Genomic DNA, 19,543 nt, shown 5'->3' with positions numbered 1-19,543 from the left:
TGTGCCGGACATCCGTCGTGTATTCAGAGAGGTAGGACAGATGGCGCTGCTGGCGGGACGACCAGGGATTGGACACCTTCGTGAACGTAAAGGTAAGCGGTTTGTGGTCCGTGAACGCAGTGAAGGGCCTACCTTCTAAGAAGTACCTGAAATGCCAGATTGCCAGGTACAGCGCCAACAGTTCCCGGTCGAAAGCACTGTATTTGAGCTCGGGTGGCCGCAGGTGTTGCCAGCGGCCCTCGATGAATTGTTCCAGCACCCCACTGACTGCAGTGTTAGATGCGTCCACTGTGAGGGCGGTAGGGGTGTCTATTCTGGGGTGCACTAGCAGCGCGGCGTTCACCAAGGCTTCCTTCGTTTGAATGAAAGCGGCGGCGGACTCCTCGTCCCAGGTAATGTCCTTGCCCGGACTGGACAGCAGGGCAAACAGGGGGCGCATGATCCAGACAGCTGAAGGGAGGAAGCGGTGGTTGACCGTAGTCACTCAGCCGGGCATAGAGTAGACGGAAGTGGGACAGATGTTCCTGACGACTGCTGCTGGCTATGAGAATGTCGTCCAAATAGATGAATGCGAAGTCCAGGTCGCATCCCACCGCGTCCATTAACCGCTGGAACATATATGCGGCATTCTTCAGGCCAAACGGCATGCGGTGGAACTCGAAAAGGCCGAACGGGGTGATGAGAGCCGTTTCGGGGATATCGTCCAGATGCATCGGGATTTGATGGTACCCTCAGACGAGGTCTACCTTGGAGAAGATCCGTGCGCCGTGCAGGTTTGCTGCAAAGTCCTGAATATGCGGCACAGGGTAGCGGTCCGGTGTGGTAACCTCGTTCGGCCTGCGGTAGTCGCCGCATGGTCTCCAGCCCCCCGTCGCTTTGGGCACCATGTGCAGGGGGGAGGCCCATGGGCTGTCGGACCGCCGGATGATCCCCAATTCCTCCATCCTCTTGAACTCCTCCTTCGCCATTCGGAGCTTGTCCGGGGGAATCTGCCGAGCACAGGCATGGAGGGGAGATCCCTGTGTTGGGATGTGGAGCTGTATGCCGTGTCGGGGCATGGCTGCCGTGAACTGCGGTGCCAGAACCGATGGGAAATCCGCCAGGACCCTGGTGAAGTCGTTGTCGAGACAGCGTGATGGAGTCGAGGTGAGGGGCTGGCAACTGGGCTGCACCCAGGGAGAACGTCTGAAAGGTCTCAGCGTGGACCAGTCTCTTCCTGGGCAGGTTGACCAGTAGGCTGTGAGCCCGCAAAAAATCCACACCCAGAAGCGGTTGGGCTACGGCTGCCAGTGTAAAGTCCCATGTGAACCGGCTGGAGCCGAACTGTAGCTGCACCTGACGGGTGCCATAGGTCTTTACTGTGCTGCCGTTCACAGCCCTCAGGGGGGGACCCGGTGCCCTGTTGCGAGTGTCATAACTTGTTGGAGGTAAGATGCTGATCTCGGCTCCAGTGTTGACCAAAAAACGGCGTCCCGACTGCTGGTCCCACACATACAGGAGGCTATCCCGAAGGCCAGCCGCCGTAGCCATCAGCGGCGGCTGGCCCTGGCGTTTCCCGGGAACTGGCAGGGCGGGCAACAACGGCGGGCTTCTGTGCCCCACCGCTGGTGGTAGAAACACCATTGTTCGTTGGGCTCCCCACCCCTGCCTCTGGGGTTAGCGGGCTCTGCGGCCAGGCCTGGACTGGTTTGCTGCTGGGACCGTGGCTGAGTGATCTGTGCAATGGACGCCCCACTCACCTTCTTGGTATTCCACAGCAAGTCTGCCCGGGCTGCCACCTTCCGGGGGTTGCTGAAATCCGCATCGGACAGCAGCAGGCGTATATCCTCGGAAAGCTGCTCTAGGAATGCCTGCTCAAACATGAGGCAGGGTGTGTGTCCGTCGGCCAGAGACAACTTCTCATTCATTAAAGCCGATGGAGGTCTGTCTCCAAATCCATCCAGGTGCAGTAAACGGGCAGCTCGCTCGTGCTGTGAGAGTCCGAAAGTCCTTAGGAGCAGGGCTTTGAATTCCGTGTACTTGCCGTCCGCCGGGGGAGACTGTACGAACTCTGCAACCTGGGCCGCTGTGTCCTGGTCGAGGGAGCTGACCACGTAGTAGTAACGGGTGTCCTCTGAGGTGATCTGCCGAACGTGGAATTGGGCTTCTGCTTACTGGAACCACAGGTGAGGTCGTAGCGTCCAGAAGCTTGGCAGTTTCAACAAAACCGCATGAACAGATGCGGCGTCGGTCATCTCCGGTCCAAAATCGTTTGGACCGTCGGGGTCACCAATTGTAGCGGTGTGCTACACGCAGCGCTATTATAACAACACGGAGTCGGTAAACTGCAGTCAAAGATAATTTTATTCGAACTTCACAGCCTTGCTTTAAAGCCTCCCTCATCCTGCCCTCCCCAAGCGCGGATGCTCCAAGGGACACGTACTCACAAACCCCCGCAGGCTTTTCTCCCTTTGTTGCGGACCTGGCCTTTGTGCTTGCACGCTGGCTATTTGTGAGCCGGTTCGAATGCGCTAGAAGTGGGTCGCCACAATATACACATTACTGCTTCCAGCTTTCCCCGCATCATTGTTACAGTTTGTCCACTGTACTTGGCCACTGATAGCATCACTCTTCAGAAGAATAAACTTGTTTTATATCTCATTCTTCTTTATTTTACACCTCCTGAGTTCCAGAGCAACTTTATCATTAGAATTTGCTCAGTTTACTACTGCAGATGTCTAGACCAAGGGGTTGGCTTCCCAATTATTTTTATGCCATGGACCAATACAATTAACAAGGGGTCCATGGATTCTACAGGTTTGTTCCTTGAGCTTTCTTTGGATTTCATTGGTGTAGGAGGCAAGAGACAGGTCAGAGTGGAAGAATCAACCTCACAGACTACTGGAAGCTCAAGTTCTCCAATCTAATGTTAACAATGTGATCCTCTCTATATGGGAAAAGCTTCACAAAGTGACTGAGCTACACCTATGGCCTCCAGTACTGTTTTAAACAAACCCTAACATCGGGTTGAGAAATAGCATCTCATTTTCTAATGAATCATGTTGTGACTCTCCGGACTCAACTTGAAATGAAATGACTTCAGATTTGAAAGACCTTTCTTTCATTGATTATTACTCCTTTTTCCTTCTCAGCCCTCTCTGCATGATTTACTTGTCACATTCCAGTGATTACTCAGCTAGGACTTGGGTTCCAGGTTGATTCAGGTGAAATTAGTCCCAAAAATAATATTCCTTCCTGCCCAGACCCATTATGAACGCTCCATAAACTGGGACACATTCTTTCCAACACTACTACTGCAGCTTAATAATTTTATTATAGCCCACTTAAATTGCATTTCACTCATGCTTTTTCTTCCCCCAGCTTAGTACTCACCAATCTCCAACCAGAACAACAATTCTTTTTTCGGTTGAGATATTTTGTCTAAATGATAGTCATGGGAAGATATAACACAAAGCCCTGCCCACTGAGTCAACATCGACCATCAAATACATATTTACATTTATTCTACATTTATCTGATTTTTTTTTTTAAATCTACTTTTCTTCACTCACCAACACACTAGGGGAATTTACAGTAGCCAATTAACCTACCAATAGGCATGTCATTGGGATGTGGAAAGAAACCAGAGTGCCTCGAAGAAACCAAGATAATCATATGGAGCCTGTGTAAATTCCACACAGTCAATGCACAAGGCCAAGATTAAACCTAGGTCAGCAGCTCTACTGTGCCATATTACAGTCATTATATTAAGCATTTTTGATACAGCTACAAGATAAAATAAGAGGTGATAGCCACACTCAGGGTAGGTAAGAAACAACAAGTAGATTGACTGGTTCCTCATTTGCAAAATCAGTAGTTTGTACCTTACCCTCAGACCAGGGATGTAGTCACCCCTCTTGTAATAGTCAGTGCTGGCTGCCGCTCTCTCCACAGATGTACCCATGCCATATCTGTTGTTCTCACAGATAAATATGCAGGGCAGTTTCCAAAGCATAGCCATGTTGTAGGTTTCAAAAATTTGACCCTTAGAAAAAAAATAAGGATTGATATAAATAATGTTTAAAGAAAGAGATTAAATAGTAAAATATGCGCTCAAGTGAGTCTTCCGTTTGCACTTCACGGTGTTTTATATTGTGCAATGCTTCAGATAATCTTACCCAATGGATAACACTTCAGATATAAGATGGAACCCATAAGCCCGTTACTTAAAGTTGGCTAAAGATCATGGGACATCACATATTGAATTTTGCATTTAATTAATCAATGACCCAGTGCTTGTCCATACTGTGGATGTATTAAGCCACAATAGGCCTCTTATACTCAACGTGTTCATAGCCAATGTACTGAGAAGACCACATTACTAGTTTAAGAAATCTAAATATTTACATTTGGCTCAAACTGCTAATACCAGTAGATCTTGTTCTACGAGTTAGCATTTATGGTAAGTCCACAGCATTATGAACAGACCTGTAGGTTCGTGAAATTTAAAGAATTCATGAAATTAGTTAACTACTAGTAGTGTTGAGTTGAGCTGCCTGGACTTCAAGAGCTGTGACTTAGGACCAGGCCCAGAAGTTGAGCCCCTTATCCTAAAATCCATTGGGAAACTGGAGAATTTTATATTTTTAATTAATATTGGTTTGCAATTTACTCCTCATAAAATGATTAAACATATTACATTTACACATGCCCTTTCATGACTCTTGCAATATGCTCCTAAGGACCTTACAAGCAATGACATACTTTTCAAGTGTAATCTCTGTTGTACTATAGAATGTGTATCAGCTAACTGGTGCACGCAAAGCTCCCACAAAATCCAACGTAACTTATTGCAATAATACGTGAGAGATAAATATTGGCCAGGGTAGAAAGGATAATTCCCTGCTTTCTTCAAAACAGTGGAACAGGATATGAAGGAGGAGCCCCTGACAATATAGCACTTTCTACAAAGCACATAAACTTAAAAAAAATAGCATGATGCTCAAGCACCTGCTGTAGGAATTGAACCTACAACCTTACCGTTGAAGATAAGAGTGCCAACAAATGAGACACACCTTACAGTGCAAAGTATCTTGCACTAGATTAACACCAGGTATTGAAAGCTACTGTTACAGGAATCACTCTTTGTAATAATGATCAGGGAGGCACGGGGAGAATCTGTAATAATCAATAAGTACCTTTATTACCTCAACAGAATAACATGTGAACTTACATAACTGAAAACCTGTGCAAGTTTTCCGGAACTTCCATGAACAGTCAGAGAACAGAAAATATAATACCAGTTCAAAAGGAGTTTCTGCTACTGACCACATGATTGTCGTAGTCCTGTTTCAAATCTCCACGTGTCCATGGGGATCTCACATCCACAGTGGTGAACCTCCTACCGAGTCATCGCTGTCTTCTATGTGGAAGTATTTCATTCCAGTGTCATTGGCTGTAGATCATAGGTCTGACCTGTACCATCTTTTTATTGGCTCTGTTCCAGGCCAGCATCCATTTACTGCCCCTTTCCAGCAAGTGACAATCGGTAATTTATGGCTCTTTGTTCTCAATCCACAAGAGGTTTGAATCACACAGAACAGATTCAGACCCCAATAATCAAAAACCTGCATATTATATCCAATTAAAGAATACTTCACAAATAATTTATTTGGAAATTATCCCTAGTTCATCAAGTTACTTGAGGTATCATTGTGTCTACCTTAAAACACTGATCCAGCCAAGTGATCAACTTACAAAAATGAAGAACACAGTCTCTTCATAAAATGGCAGCCTCCATCTCCTCCCTCACGGCAAGAACAAAGGCAATCTGTCTGCCTGCTTTCACTGTCCTTGATTCATTCCAATTCACTGATTTATAGACTGCAGTTTTTCCTGGCCAACACAACTATTTCCAAACTCGAGATCAACTTATATATCTCCCTCTCAAATTTAAATACAGAAATCAAGTTTCAATGCTTGTCAATCCAGCAAAATCGCCACATGGTCATACTCAGAACAATGGGTTGCAGTTGATGAGTGTGGAATAACTGCCACATTCATGCATTTGCGCTGAAGTTCCACATATACACACTCTGCCACATACTGGCACCAGATTAAAAAACTGATTTGATAGTGATTTTAGCACTGCAGGTTCAGGAGCAAGTTGGAACTACTTTTTTGCAGTTACATTTCTGCTTTTAAATGCTTTATCTATAACCCAGTCAAAAGTCTAGATCTAAAGACTGCAAAAGGTTGGTTTGCAGGTGCAGCAGGCTAACAAGAAGGCAAATGGAATGTTAACCGTCATTCCTAGAGGATCGAATTTAAGAGCAGGGAGGTTATGCAGCAACTGTATAGGGTACTGATGAGGCCATACCTTGAGTACTGCATTCAGTTCTAGTCTCTTACTTAACGACACACTGGCTTTGGAGGCGTTACTGAGGTGGTTCACAGAGTGATTCCAGAGATCAGGGGGTTAGACTATGAGGAGGGATTAAGTTGCCTGGGACTGTACTCACCGGAACTCAGAAGGATGACAGCAGATTTTACAGAAACATATAAAATTATGAAAGGGATAGATAAGGAAAATTGTTTCCACTGGTAGGTGAGACTAGAACTAGGGGAACTAGATTTAGGATGCTTTTCCCAGAGAGTGGTGAATCTGTGGAATTCTCTGCCCAATGAAGCAGTGGAAGCTACCTCAGTAAATGTATTTAAAAATAGATTGGATAGATTTTAGCATAGTAGGGGAATTAAGGGTTATGGGAAAAGGCAGGTAGGTGGAGATGAGTCCATGGTCAGATCAGTCATGATCTTATTGAATGGCGGAGCAGGCTCGATGGGCCAGATGGCAGACTCCTGCTCCTATTTCTTATGTATCAAGGATTAAGGATGAGAGGTGAGATGTGGAACATGAAGGGGAAGTTCTTCACTCAGAGGCTGGTGAGAGTGTGGAATGAGCTGTCAGCTGATGTGATGGATACAGGTTAAATTTCAAGATTTAAGATAAATGTGGATAGATACATGGTTGGGAGGGTTATAGAGGGCTATGGTCCAGGTGCAGGTTGATGGGCCCAAGCAAATTTATAGTTCAGCACAGACAAGATGGACCGAAGGGCCGGTTTCTCTGCTGCACTGTATCACATACAATGTATTAGCACTGGTGCGGTGTTGATTAGCTAGGTCTACTGTTTCATAGCATCACATGAATAAATAGAGGCCGGTCAAGGACTGTATATGCAGCATGCTACCACCCACACTGGACCCCCTAAAATTCGCCGACCAACACAACCGATCAACAGACAATGCCTTAGCCACAGCCCTACACACTGTCTTCACTCACCGGGAGAAGAGGGATGGTTATGTTAGAATGCTGTTCTTGGGACTACAGTTCAGCATTCAACATCATAATTCCTCCCAGGCTCAACAAGAAGCTCAGAGAACTCAGTCTGCACCCTGCCTCGTGCAGCTGGATCCAGGACTTCCTGTCGGATCGCCGGCAGATGGCAAAGATGGGCTCTCTCGCCTCTGCCCCTGATCTTCAACACAGGAGTCTCCCAGAGCTCTGTCCTGAGCCCACACCCACCTCTACTCCCTATACACTCATGGCTGTGTTGCTATACACAGCTCCAATGTGTTGATCAAATGAGCAGATGGCACAACACTGATAGGTCTTATTTTCAACAGTGACTTAACAGGCATAGATAAGTCACTGCTCTGACACAGTGGTGCCAAGAAAACAACCTCTCCCTCAGTGTCAAATAAATGAAGGAGTTGATCATGAATTACAGGAAGAACAGAGACAGGAGAGCCCCTATTGACATCAATGGGACTGTAGTTGAGAGGGTGAGTAGTTTCAAGTTCCTAAGTGTATACATCACTGAGGGTCTCACGTGGACTGTACGTATGGGCTGTGTGGTGAAAAAGGCACAACAGTGCCTCTTTCACCTCAGACAGCTGAAGAAGTTTGGTATGAATTCACAAATCCTCAGGACTTTCTACAGGGGCACCACTGAGAGCATCCTGACTGGCTGTATCACTGCCTGGTACAGGAACTGTACTACTCTTAATCGCAGGGCACTGCAGAGAGTGTTGTGGGCAGGCCAGCAGATCTGTGGATGTGAACCTTCCTCTATTCAGGACATTTACAGCAGCACAGGTGTGTAAAAAAAGGCCCGGAGGATCCAGCCACCCCAACCACAAACTGTTGCAACAGCTTCCATCTGGCAAACTGTACTGCAGCATTAAGGCCAGGACCAACAGGCTCTGGGCCAGCTTCTTTCACCAGACCATCAATACACATCAAGCTGATTGTTATCTGACTGTAGATTCGTGTATACAAAACAATTATGTATGCACTCTTCATATCCTCCCACATTTCCCATCCTTATTGCTTGTACGTAGCAACGGAGACACAACATGAAGAGTTTTACTCTCTCATGTTGTGAGACGGATGTAAGAAATAAAATACTAATTCTAGAAAGCATGCTTTACCTGATTGGCTGCACCATCACCATACAATGTCACGCAGATCTCATTTTTCTCCAGGTATTTGCAAGCTAACGCAATCCCTGCTCCAATTGGAACCTGATATAGAGGGAAAAATTACCAAGGAGAAATACAACAATCCACCTCATCCCCTGTGTGGCTAATGGAAATTTGCCCTTATGGAATAAAATAAACTCTTACTGAAATAAATAAACAGAATATGTAAAAAAAAAAATATTTTCAATGCTCATTTTTAGTCACAGGGCAATAAGGTTTAGATATAATGCCACCATTTCAATTCAGGTGGCAGTTGCAGCTAGATCCCTCCTTTGCTACACCTGTCCAAGAACATGTGAACAGACAACTCATTATGGTGGTGTTGCACTCTTTATCTGTGAAGCATCTTATCTGAGACACTGCACTGTGGGGAGCATGGCCAGATCCTTCAATGTTTCCTCAAGTAATCTATAGACCCATTCTCCACTATCACCATCATCGTGCCTTAACCCATACTGCACCCATTCTCCATCGTCCCATCCAGAACACTTTCGACACTACCTTTCTCCCATGAAAACTAGTTCTCAGATCCCATCCACTTCCCTGATATCCCCCACTTCCTAAACCCTTTCTTACCCCTTTCTGAGCCTCGTATATCTCCCCCCCTCCCCACCCAGCTGTAAAACTACAACAACAATGGGTCACCGTCATCATCGGTAAAGTGGCTTCATTGGAGAGAAACATTCTGTTTCTCCACTTTTAATGTGGATTGCAAGGGCTGGAGTAACAGAAAAAACACAAGCTTATTCTAGGACACAGAATATGTCCTATGTCCTTCAGACATAGCGGCCACCTGCACAGCATTTCCATCTATTACCTATTACAAACTGTAGATGCGCTTAGCTTCACTATATAATCATGAATTAATCTGCATAAGATTTTAAATCTTTCAAATTGGTGTGATCTTGTGGAACCATATTTACCTGTGCACCAACAATGCCATTGCCTCCATAGAATTTGTCAGCATACATATGCATAGATCCACCTCTACCTTTCGCACAACCTCCGCGTCGACCTGTTCAGATCACACACACTTTTGTGAGAAACTTAGGCAGTTAGCAGCTAGTTATTTTTAACGACAAACAAGAGGATTTTCAAGAGTCAAGGCAATAATGAGGAATATTACCATTAGCAAGACTAAATACTGGAACTCTGGAGTGTGGCAAATGTTGTATCTTTATTTAAGAAGGGCTGCAAGGACAAGCTAGGGGACTGTAGGCTGGTCAGCCTAACATCAGTTGTGGAAATTACTGGAGCGATCAAACTTCATTTCAAGAGACAAAAACTGATTAAAGATAACTCAAAAATTGTGTCTCACAACACTTAAGATTTTTTTAAAAAGGACATTTATTTTGACTTTGACAAGGTCCGCATAATAGGCTTATCCGAAACGTTAGATCAGACAAGACTGAAGATTAGTTGGTAACTTATATACAAAGCTGGATTGGTAGGACTCAGAGGGTCATAGTGGAGGGCTATTTTTCAATGGGAGGCCTGTGACCAGTGCCACAGGAATTAGTGCTGGATCTAATGTTGTTTGTGGAGTGCTATGTGCAGTTCTGGTCATCTAGCTGAGGAAGTATGTCACGAAAGAGTGCAGAAAAGATTCATAAGATTACTATCGGGACTGGAGGGCCTGAGTTATAAGGAGAAACTAGATAAACTGGGAGCATAGAAGACTGAAAGGTGACCTTATAGATGTTTATAAAATCATGAGTACAGTTAAGGTGAATCTTTTTACCAAGGTAGAGTAATCTGAAACTGGCAGATTTAATGTGAGATGGGAAAGGTTCAAAGTGGACACATGTGACAACTATTGCCATAACAGGGTTGTGGATATGTGAACACACTGCCAGTGAAGTGCTAGAGGCACATACAATTACAACATAAGAAACACATTTGGACAGTATAAGTATGGGAAAGGTTTAGAGGGAAATGGACCAAATAGAGGTAATGGGACTAGCTCCAATAGGCAGCTTAGTTGGGATAGACAAATTAACCCTAAGGGCCTGTTTCTGTGTTAACCATGACTTTGACTAATTTCATGCCAATACAGAAATACTTGAAGCTGCAAGATGAAAATTGTAATCATTGACAATGTTCTTATAATTAATTCAATGTCTGGCCTATGTTACAAATTTAGATCCTGTATTTTTTAAGCTTAAGTGTTATACAGGATGCTCCTCAAGATTTTTTCTTTAAAGAGATTCATTTATCAGTGTATGCATAGCACTGGCAAAACCAGTAATCATTGCTCATCCCTGACTTCCCAAATGCTGTTGCATACCCATAATTCTGTTCGATAAGGTTTCTATGATAACAATGAAGGAACAGTGACGTGCAGCATATTCCTTCATTATGGCAGATCCAGTAATGGAAACTTGCCCTTATAAAATTCACAAATGACCCAAAAATGAGGTATAGATATATATTTTTAAAAAAACACTCGTACAGAACTTATACGGAAGAAAATAAAACAAACATAAATGTACACAAAGAACTGAATAGTTTTTCAGGAACACTCATCACAGATTGCAGGTTCACAATGGGAGGCCAATGGAGAAATATTTTGGAAACTGTTAAGGCAACCTCTTCCAGTAATACTGGTACAACAATACTTAATCAAACAATGTAACATCTCTAGTTAATTAAAACAACAGCTTTACTCTTGTGCTGATAATACAATCAGAATTCCTCTGCTAACAGATCACTTACCCAGAGGGGCATTACTATTGAGAGAAAATCTTCCTATACAAATGCACCTCCACTTAAAGTATGGTATTCAATGGGGGGAAAAAGGTTTGCATCACAGAAAATCATGATATGGTTTTCTACAAATGCAATAATGCCTGTTAATGCAGGGGTAGACTGTACTTAAAACTGAGAATACTGTGTTTAACCCTGGCTCTTGTTGATGCTAAAGATGGGTTGGGAGATGTCGCTGGAGTTTTCTGTACGAGTAATCACAACATACTTTATAGATGAAGCACATTAAAGCCAAGATGTGTCTATTTATGGAAGTGCCAATCAAGGGGAATGCTTTATCCTGAATGTGTCCAGTTTCATGATTGCTGTTAAAACTGTACTCAATCAATGAAGCAAACTATCACACCCCTGATTTATCCCGAGTAAACGGTAGAAAGATTTTGGGGCAATATGGCAGTAATGCCATTGAGCATCAAGAACAGGTAGTTAGGCTTTCCCTTGTTGAAGATGGTCCACGTCTAGCGTTTCTGTGGCACAAAATTTATTGCCATGTCATAGCAGACACCTGAATGTTGTCTAGGTCTTGCTGCATGCATGAGTTACTTCATTTTCTTGGAGTTTAAAATGGAATTGAACATGATTATCAATGAAAATTCCTTCTGCCTTTATGATAAAGAAGGCAGCATAACCAATCAAAAGAGTGTATTTTCCTTTTGTTTAGCTGTGGTTGATGTCGAAGAACATGACTGTAACTTTATCCCTAAAACACACTGCCACCTGATCAGAAGTTGGTCTGATACTTATAGTTCGTTGTGGTCACTCAAACCAGCTAACCGAATTATAATTCATAACAGCACAATTTTCACAGCTCTGGTCGTTACTTTCTGGCAAAAACAATGTGGTAAGACTGAAATGGTATTTGGTAACAAACAAAAGAAAATCTGCAGATGCTGGACACCCAAGCAACACACATGGAATGCTGGAGGATCTCAGCAGGCCAGGCAGCATCTATGGAAAAGAGCACAGTCGATGTTTAGGGCCGAGACGGTCATTTTTGTGTTGCTTATATTGGTAATCTCTAATTTATCCAAGAATCTATGTCATTTCAGGTTGCCATCTCAAGATGAGGTGGAAGAAGATACATTTAAAACAAAATACTGTGGATTTTCTACACATTTCTTACCAGTTAGCTCAGCCAAGATTTCTTTGGCAGGAATGCCACGTGTGTAGGTGAAACCATGAGCCCGATAAGCTGTTATAAGGTGGTCCGTTGGCTTAATTGCTTCCTCAATTCCAACGCAACAAGCCTCCTGAAGTTTAAAAAAATATATAGTAGCCTTGCTGTTAATATTTGGATAAAGTAGCTCAAACAATAATTCAAACTTTGCGGTATTAACTTAAAAACCAAACAATTGTGGACCAGACAATATAGCATACTACATCTAGGCCAGCATAATTAAGGTTTACTACTGTGACTGACTTTACTTGCTTCATACAGTAGTGTTCTCAAAGTAAGTCAGACCAGCAATAGTAATAAATATATATTTCCATTTTAAACAAAAAATATAGCATTTTAGAAGAAAGATTATTTGGAAAGGAAAAGTAAATGAGAGCCAAAACTAAAATGAAGATAATGAACAGAATAGAACAGTACAAACATTCAGAACAGAAAAATAGAAGGATATGCACAATACAGCACAAAGACGGGCAACAGCATGGCAGAAAGAGCCACCTTCATTTGGACTGAAGATTCTACTGAAAAACACAGGTACTTGGCATTGTTTGCCTCTCCTTGTCAAACAAGAGGCAGTGATCAATTCTGAAAACCCATCTCCGATCAGGCGTTACACAGAGGCTTCTAAACAAGGAGTTTAGGGAAACCTCAAACATCATGAGTGAGATTTAAACTTGAGTCTGACAGGAACTGAGCATTCTGTTTCAGAAAGATTATGTTCGTGCTATACAAACTTCAGCACAAGAATATATATCCTTTATCAACCATTACACAATGCAAAACTTTCCTGTTTCTTTTAACACATCATCAAAATAATTACACATGTATAATTATTGGATCACGAAATACACTCAATTATTTTATGGGGGAGAAAATGCCATATATCAATACCAGATACCAAAAATTATCTTCAGATCTCCATATTATAGCTATATATTGCTTTTTGACTTTCATAGACTGATTAACAGCGAAACCAAGTAATTTCCTCTGAAAGAGCCATACTCATCCATTCCCTATCACATACTTGACCATCGTACAAATGGCAGAACCCACGAATGATCTTCTGCTTGTATAGCTGATCTGCCTTGAGCTCCAAGCGACGAATGAGTTGCATTGTTCGGTAGTACTTAAGGCCATCTTCTCTAGTCAGGACGGCTGTGCTCTGAGGAGCTTCTTCAAGACGATGCACATCGCATTTCTGGATTTTAAAAAAATGAAGATGTCCTCAAACACCAACAGCAGAAAACATCACATAAAGTATTCCTGAAAATGCGTATAAACACCAATATTTCACTAAAAATTTCCTATGCTAATGTTGCACTAAATAATTCTGGAGAACAGAGATTACTAACTTATATGAGCATGTGATCATTGTGCTAAAGTGATGTCTACCCTAATTAGTCTTTAGTATTCGGACATTTTTTATTGATCAAAATGTTATCAGAACTATTGGTGATGACCTCAAGAAAGCGGCATTCATCACTAGGGACTCGTCATCCAGGAAATGCCCTCTTCTTGATACACCAATGGGGAGGAGGCACAGAAGCCAGAAGACACACACAATTTAGAAGCAACTTCATTCCTTTCACCATCAGGTTTCTAAATGGTCTAGGAATACTAATACTTCATTTTTCCCCCACTATTTATTTAGTTTATAATTTATAGTAATGTTTTTTCTGTCTTTGCACAGTACTGCTGCTATAAAATAACAAATTTCATAACACAAATCATTGATAACATACCCTATTCCTACTCAATAATTTTTGGATTTATAAAGCATCAGAAATTATTAAACTATTTTTGATGAACATTTTCAATGGCCACATCTTCATAAGACATGGGCAGTGGACAGAAGTGGAGTGCTGGGATGTAGAATCCCAAGAGGATCCTACAAGAAGGTATTAAATCGATCTAAGGTGAAAGCAAATAACTTCTACTTCACTTGACAAATTATTTTCCCCCTTATTCCAAGTATTTGAATTCCAGAAGTATTGGAACCAATTGCAGTTTTATCTGTTTTCCACACCTGATTCTGCAAACTATTCTAAGGACATAGGAAAGATAATATCTTGTTCAGCATTTGATAGTTTCAGTCTGGAACTTCAATCATACCCATTTAAAATGATAAACTGTCCTGAACATTTAGGCAAATAATATTATAATCAGTACCAAATATTAATTAACATAAATTGCAAATGAGCGATCTTCAGTCAAAGCACCATTTCAGTTCAAAATAAAACGAAATGTTATTAACTCAATTCCTCCACTTCATAATTAATTTTATAATTTGCATACAAGTTCCTTCTGGGGCACAATTAATAATGAGATCATAATGCTCAAATAAAAATTACTATCAAAAGGGTCGCCATTGTAGAGGAAAGAAGGGAGTGGAGATGGAGGAAAGAAAGATGGAGGTAACATTTTTGTGATCTTACAAAGTTGTTGAATGTACAAACACCAGTGAACATAGCACATCTTTGTAGGATATAATACATATTTTAAGAATATTGAATTGACTTTTTTTGTAAATGAGAATGACTGAAACAGCAATGATCTTTAAGGGTACTATCTCTGATAGACAGGCTATTTACAGACCAATTTTGTAGTTCATACCCTAAAACTGGCTTTTAAATTCAGTCATATTTCTTTTTTCTACTCTTTCTTCTACTCAAATAAGGAGCCTCAATGGTTATATATGACATAGAAGAAAGATAAAATACACAAAATTGCATTACCTTAATGTCAAACGATGCTTCAGATGCAAAATCAGCATAATTGCGAGATCCCACTAGAACTCTGGCAGGCTGGAAGAAATTGAAAACTGATTTTTAAAAGGTCCATCAAAAAATAAAGGTTATAATGTAGCGATGTGCTACACACAGCGTTGAAATAACAACACGCAGTCGGTAAGTTGTTCCGAGACTAGTTTATTCAAACTTCGTGGCTCTGGCTTTTAATCCCGAGTTCCCGCCCTCTCCGGGTGGAAATGACGTCAGAGGTGCATTACCAAAGTCTCTCCCTGCGTGCTGGCTATTTGTGAGTCGGTTCGCCTGCGCAGAAAGTGGGTTGCCACAATAAGATACATAATGGAGTACAAAATGAAAGACTAAGAAAATTAATTGATTTCCTGTGTAATGAGTATGCAATTGTGTGTGGATTGAGAGCTGAAAAGTGAATTTAAGATGGTGGTAGGCTCAGCAGTTAAATAATTATTCAAGTCACTCTTTCACACAGTTTTCCAAAACGTACTTCTGTATGGTTCATTTTTGTTCTCAATTTATCATTTCATTTTGAGAAAGGATCAAACTATTAGCAGCATATGCCTTACCACTAATATAAAATAATAGTTTTTAGAACTGAAAGTGTAATTACAGACAAAATCTACATGTATGTAAATAATGTACAAAAAGCTCCCTCTTTGGGGCTGACTGGGCACGTAATGAAGATGCTGCCTCAAAGGAATGAAGCCTAAATCCTGTACATTAATAAGGCGCCTTGTCATTCCTTCCCATGCCTTGTGGTGCATAGAGCAGCAACCTTGTTGTTTCTTCAGCATTTTTAACGATGCCAAGTTGCTAGCTTAACGCTCAACCCAGCACGGATGGAAAGCACGCAGGAAGCCAAACAGATTCGAACCTGGAGCCCTTCGCCTCGAAGTCCAGTGCTGATGCCACTACGCCATCGGCCAGCATAATGAGGACTCTTGGGGAATTATTATTGTATTTTTCATTTATGTTATTTAAAAGGGCACAATTAACTTTGTGCTATATAATGAATTAGAATTGTGGGCTTTTACCATTATCAATTTAACCTTGAAAGTCATGTAGATCTTAGATCCAATGTCATTCTCGAACACAGTACTACAAATAATTGACCATGACATTTCTGACATTCTACAAACACATTGAAGAAGCTCAAACTCATATACACAACAGACCTCATTCTGAAATATCATGCTTAAGGTGAAAAAGGTCAATATTGGAAATGACAACTTATCAACCAGTTCTTCACTTATTGCACTGTAAGTGCCATGATCTTCAAATTCAACTTTCAGAACAAGATTAAATCCCATCTTCCCCTGTAACTGCATATAACAAATGTATCACTTTGACCTGTTTGACCTTTGTACAGGATAGCTAATTAAAATAAGTCCTTCTAAATAAAAACGTGGTAGAATTTCTATTTTCTTCATTTAGCAAATATTCAGTTATAAATCAACTTACTTGCACATATGATTTTGGAGTCTCTATTTGCAAATTGTTTGCAAAACACAAAAGTCAGTATCTTTGATTCAAGGCTCACGCAAATCCTATTGTTATGGAAGAAGTCACATCAACCCCCCCCCACCCCCCCCCCCCCAGGCCAGAAGAGAAGCCACCACCAAGCACAAGGCTATTGTGGATCTGGTCATTGTCTTCAGAGGCCATTTGGCACTCATGTCTGTTTTACCATTAAATGAGATTGAAATTCTCTCCCCAATTCCATATCCTTGAATTCCCTAAATAAATATAAAAGACTCCAACTCAATCATGAATATCCACAGTGGCTTAGCTTTTTCAACCTGTTTCAGTAGCAAATTCTAAAGATTAACAACCCTTGGATTGAAAAACCATCTGTTGTGAATGGTTGACCCCCTGTTATGAGAGTTCAACCTCCAGTCATTGATACCCCAGCCAGGGAAACTATCAAATCTGCATCCATCCCTTTATAACCTGTAAAATTTTTTCACGTTTCAATGAGATCACCTTGCGTTCCTCTAAACTTATGAGAGTATGGACCCAGTGTGCTGAACCTCTTCTCATACAAGGAAACTCTGATCCTGGGAATCAATTTGGTGAAACATTGTTCCACTCTGTCTTTTGCAAATATATTTCCTCCTTTGGGCACAGAAACCAGCCTAATACTCAATGAATGCAATTTCATCTGGGACCTTATCGAACTGGAGCAAGAAGTCATTACCCTTTAGATTTCTTGTTCTAGCAAATCATTTTGCAAAGGCAAAAATACCATTTACATTTCTAATTACCTACTAGACAGTGATTTCAAAGTTATAAATACCTTTATTATCTAAGTTTGTACACATAATACAACCCTGAGATTTGTCTCCATACAGGCAGCCACGAAACAAAGAAACCCAGAAGAACCCATAAAAAAACTGTCAAACACCTAATATGCAGAGAGAGAGAAACAAACAAATTCTGCAAACAATGATGGTGGCATCCATTAGTCTCGTGAGACCATGTCCTGCGCCTGGAAAGTCTACTGGACTGTCCTCTCCAGGGCGCAGGGTTGTATGGAAGACCGGCAGTTGCCCATGCTGCAAGTCTCCCCTCACCACGACACCAATATTGTCCAAGGGAAGTGCAAGGGCCAATACAGCTTGGCACCAGTGTCATCGCAGGAGTCGCCAAGAGCGAGGTTGAAGGCAACGTCAGACTACCTTAGGGGCTCCAGCTCTGGATTTAACCTCAGGGTTTACTCCCGAAGCCTTCCCCATGAGTGTGTACAGCTGCAAGGCAGCAGAGGTTTGAAATCAGAGTTTTCCTTCTCCAAGATGGAATGCCTTCCCAGGCTGACGAGGTCCACCTACCTGAAACAATGAAAGCAAGCAAATACCATTCAGAGCAAAAGTGAGTCCATAGACTTGAGGCTTGGATGAGCCAATGCCGCAGCAGGCCACAGCCTGAGCCCCAGTTCAGAGCTGAGTTGAGTAAATATCACAGAGCCCTCAGACAGTCTGGAGCTGTCAGACCAGGCTGAGCCCCAGTTCAGAGCTGAGTTGAGTAAATATCACAGAGCCCTCAGACAGTCTGGAGCTGTCAGACCAGGCTGAGCCCCAGTTCAGAGCTGAGTTGAGTAAATATCACAGAGCCCTCAGACAGTCTGGAGCTGTCAGACCAGGCTGAGCCCCAGTTCAGAGCTGAGTAAGCATTAGGAAGCAGTGAGTAGGACTAGCCCAACCCCCATCTCTTGTCCTGGCACCCTGACTTTTCAATCCATTTGGCCCGGCATTTAAATCGCCCAAACACCAGGTCGTTCCTTGCACTAGGACCCAGCCCCATCACATCGATACACTCTGGGATTGGACCCTGCTGTCACATTTCGGCCGTATCTGACCTATCCAAATCGAGTCAAATCCAACTTTAACTTAAATGATTATCTTCATTGACCACTAAGTGCTTCAATCTCTCTCTACAAAAATACTCTGCCTTTCTATATTTCTTTCCATATAAAACGTGTATTTTCCCAATATTCATCTAAGTATGGGCCTTGATAAATTCTGAACTTCAGTGAGGAAGGTAAGGTTTTTTTTACAATTTCCTAAGCAAGTAAACTTTTCCCTCAAAGGTTTTAGATATGGTAAATGCGTTCAGGCCAATGAACCATGGAACCATAGAACATTACAGCACAGAAACAGGCCTTTTGGCCCTTCCTGGCTGTGCCGAACCATTTTTCTGCCTAGTCCCACTGACCTGCACCTGGCCCATATCCCTCCAAACCCCTCTCATCCATGTACCTGTCCAAGTTTTTCTTAAATGTCAAAAGTGAGCCCGCATTCACCACTTCATCTGCAGCTCATTCCACACTCCCACCACTCTCTGCGTGAAGAAGACCCCCCCCATGTTCCCTTTAAACCTTTCCCCTTTCACCCATGACCTCAGGTTTTTTCTCCCCTAGCCTCAGTGGAAAAAGCCTGCTTGCATTCACTCTATCTACACCCATCATAATTTTATACACCTCTATCAAATCACCCCTCATTCTCCTACGCTCCAGGGAATAAAGTCCTAACCTATTCAACCTTTCTCTGTAACTCAGTTTCTTAAGTCCCGGCAACATCCTTGTAAATCTTCTCTGCACTCTTTCAACCTTATTAGTATCCTTCTTGTAATTAGGAGACCAAAACTGCACACAATATTCCAGATTCGGTCTCACCAATGTCTTATACCACCTCACCATTACATTCCAACTCTTATACTCAATACTTTGATTTATAACAGCCAATGTACCAAAAGCTCTCTTTACAACCCTATCTACTTGTGACGCCACTTTTAGGGAATTATGTATCTGTATTCCCAG

General features: G+C 42.3%; 1 protein-coding gene across 1 annotated transcript in view; it reads right to left on the bottom strand.

The window, feature by feature from the left end:
• The window catches only part of LOC132393145 (pyruvate dehydrogenase E1 component subunit alpha, mitochondrial), a 29,543-nt gene that overhangs the window by 6,149 nt on the left and 3,851 nt on the right, over positions 1-19,543 (bottom strand). Inside the window, exons 2-7 of the mRNA XM_059968017.1 lie at positions 15,202-15,270; positions 13,491-13,664; positions 12,416-12,542; positions 9,450-9,541; positions 8,476-8,568; positions 3,869-4,024 (exon numbers count right to left, since the gene is read on the bottom strand). Of these exons, the coding sequence (XP_059824000.1) occupies positions 3,869-4,024; positions 8,476-8,568; positions 9,450-9,541; positions 12,416-12,542; positions 13,491-13,664; positions 15,202-15,270 (711 nt within the window). The remainder of the gene's footprint in view (positions 1-3,868; positions 4,025-8,475; positions 8,569-9,449; positions 9,542-12,415; positions 12,543-13,490; positions 13,665-15,201; positions 15,271-19,543) is intronic.

This window comes from Hypanus sabinus, chromosome 4 (assembly GCF_030144855.1).
Source record: "Hypanus sabinus isolate sHypSab1 chromosome 4, sHypSab1.hap1, whole genome shotgun sequence".
In the NCBI taxonomy this organism is placed as follows: domain Eukaryota; kingdom Metazoa; phylum Chordata; class Chondrichthyes; order Myliobatiformes; family Dasyatidae; genus Hypanus; species Hypanus sabinus.
The sequence above is the reverse complement of the archived record's forward strand: the minus strand, read 5'-3'. Positions and strand labels throughout refer to the sequence as shown.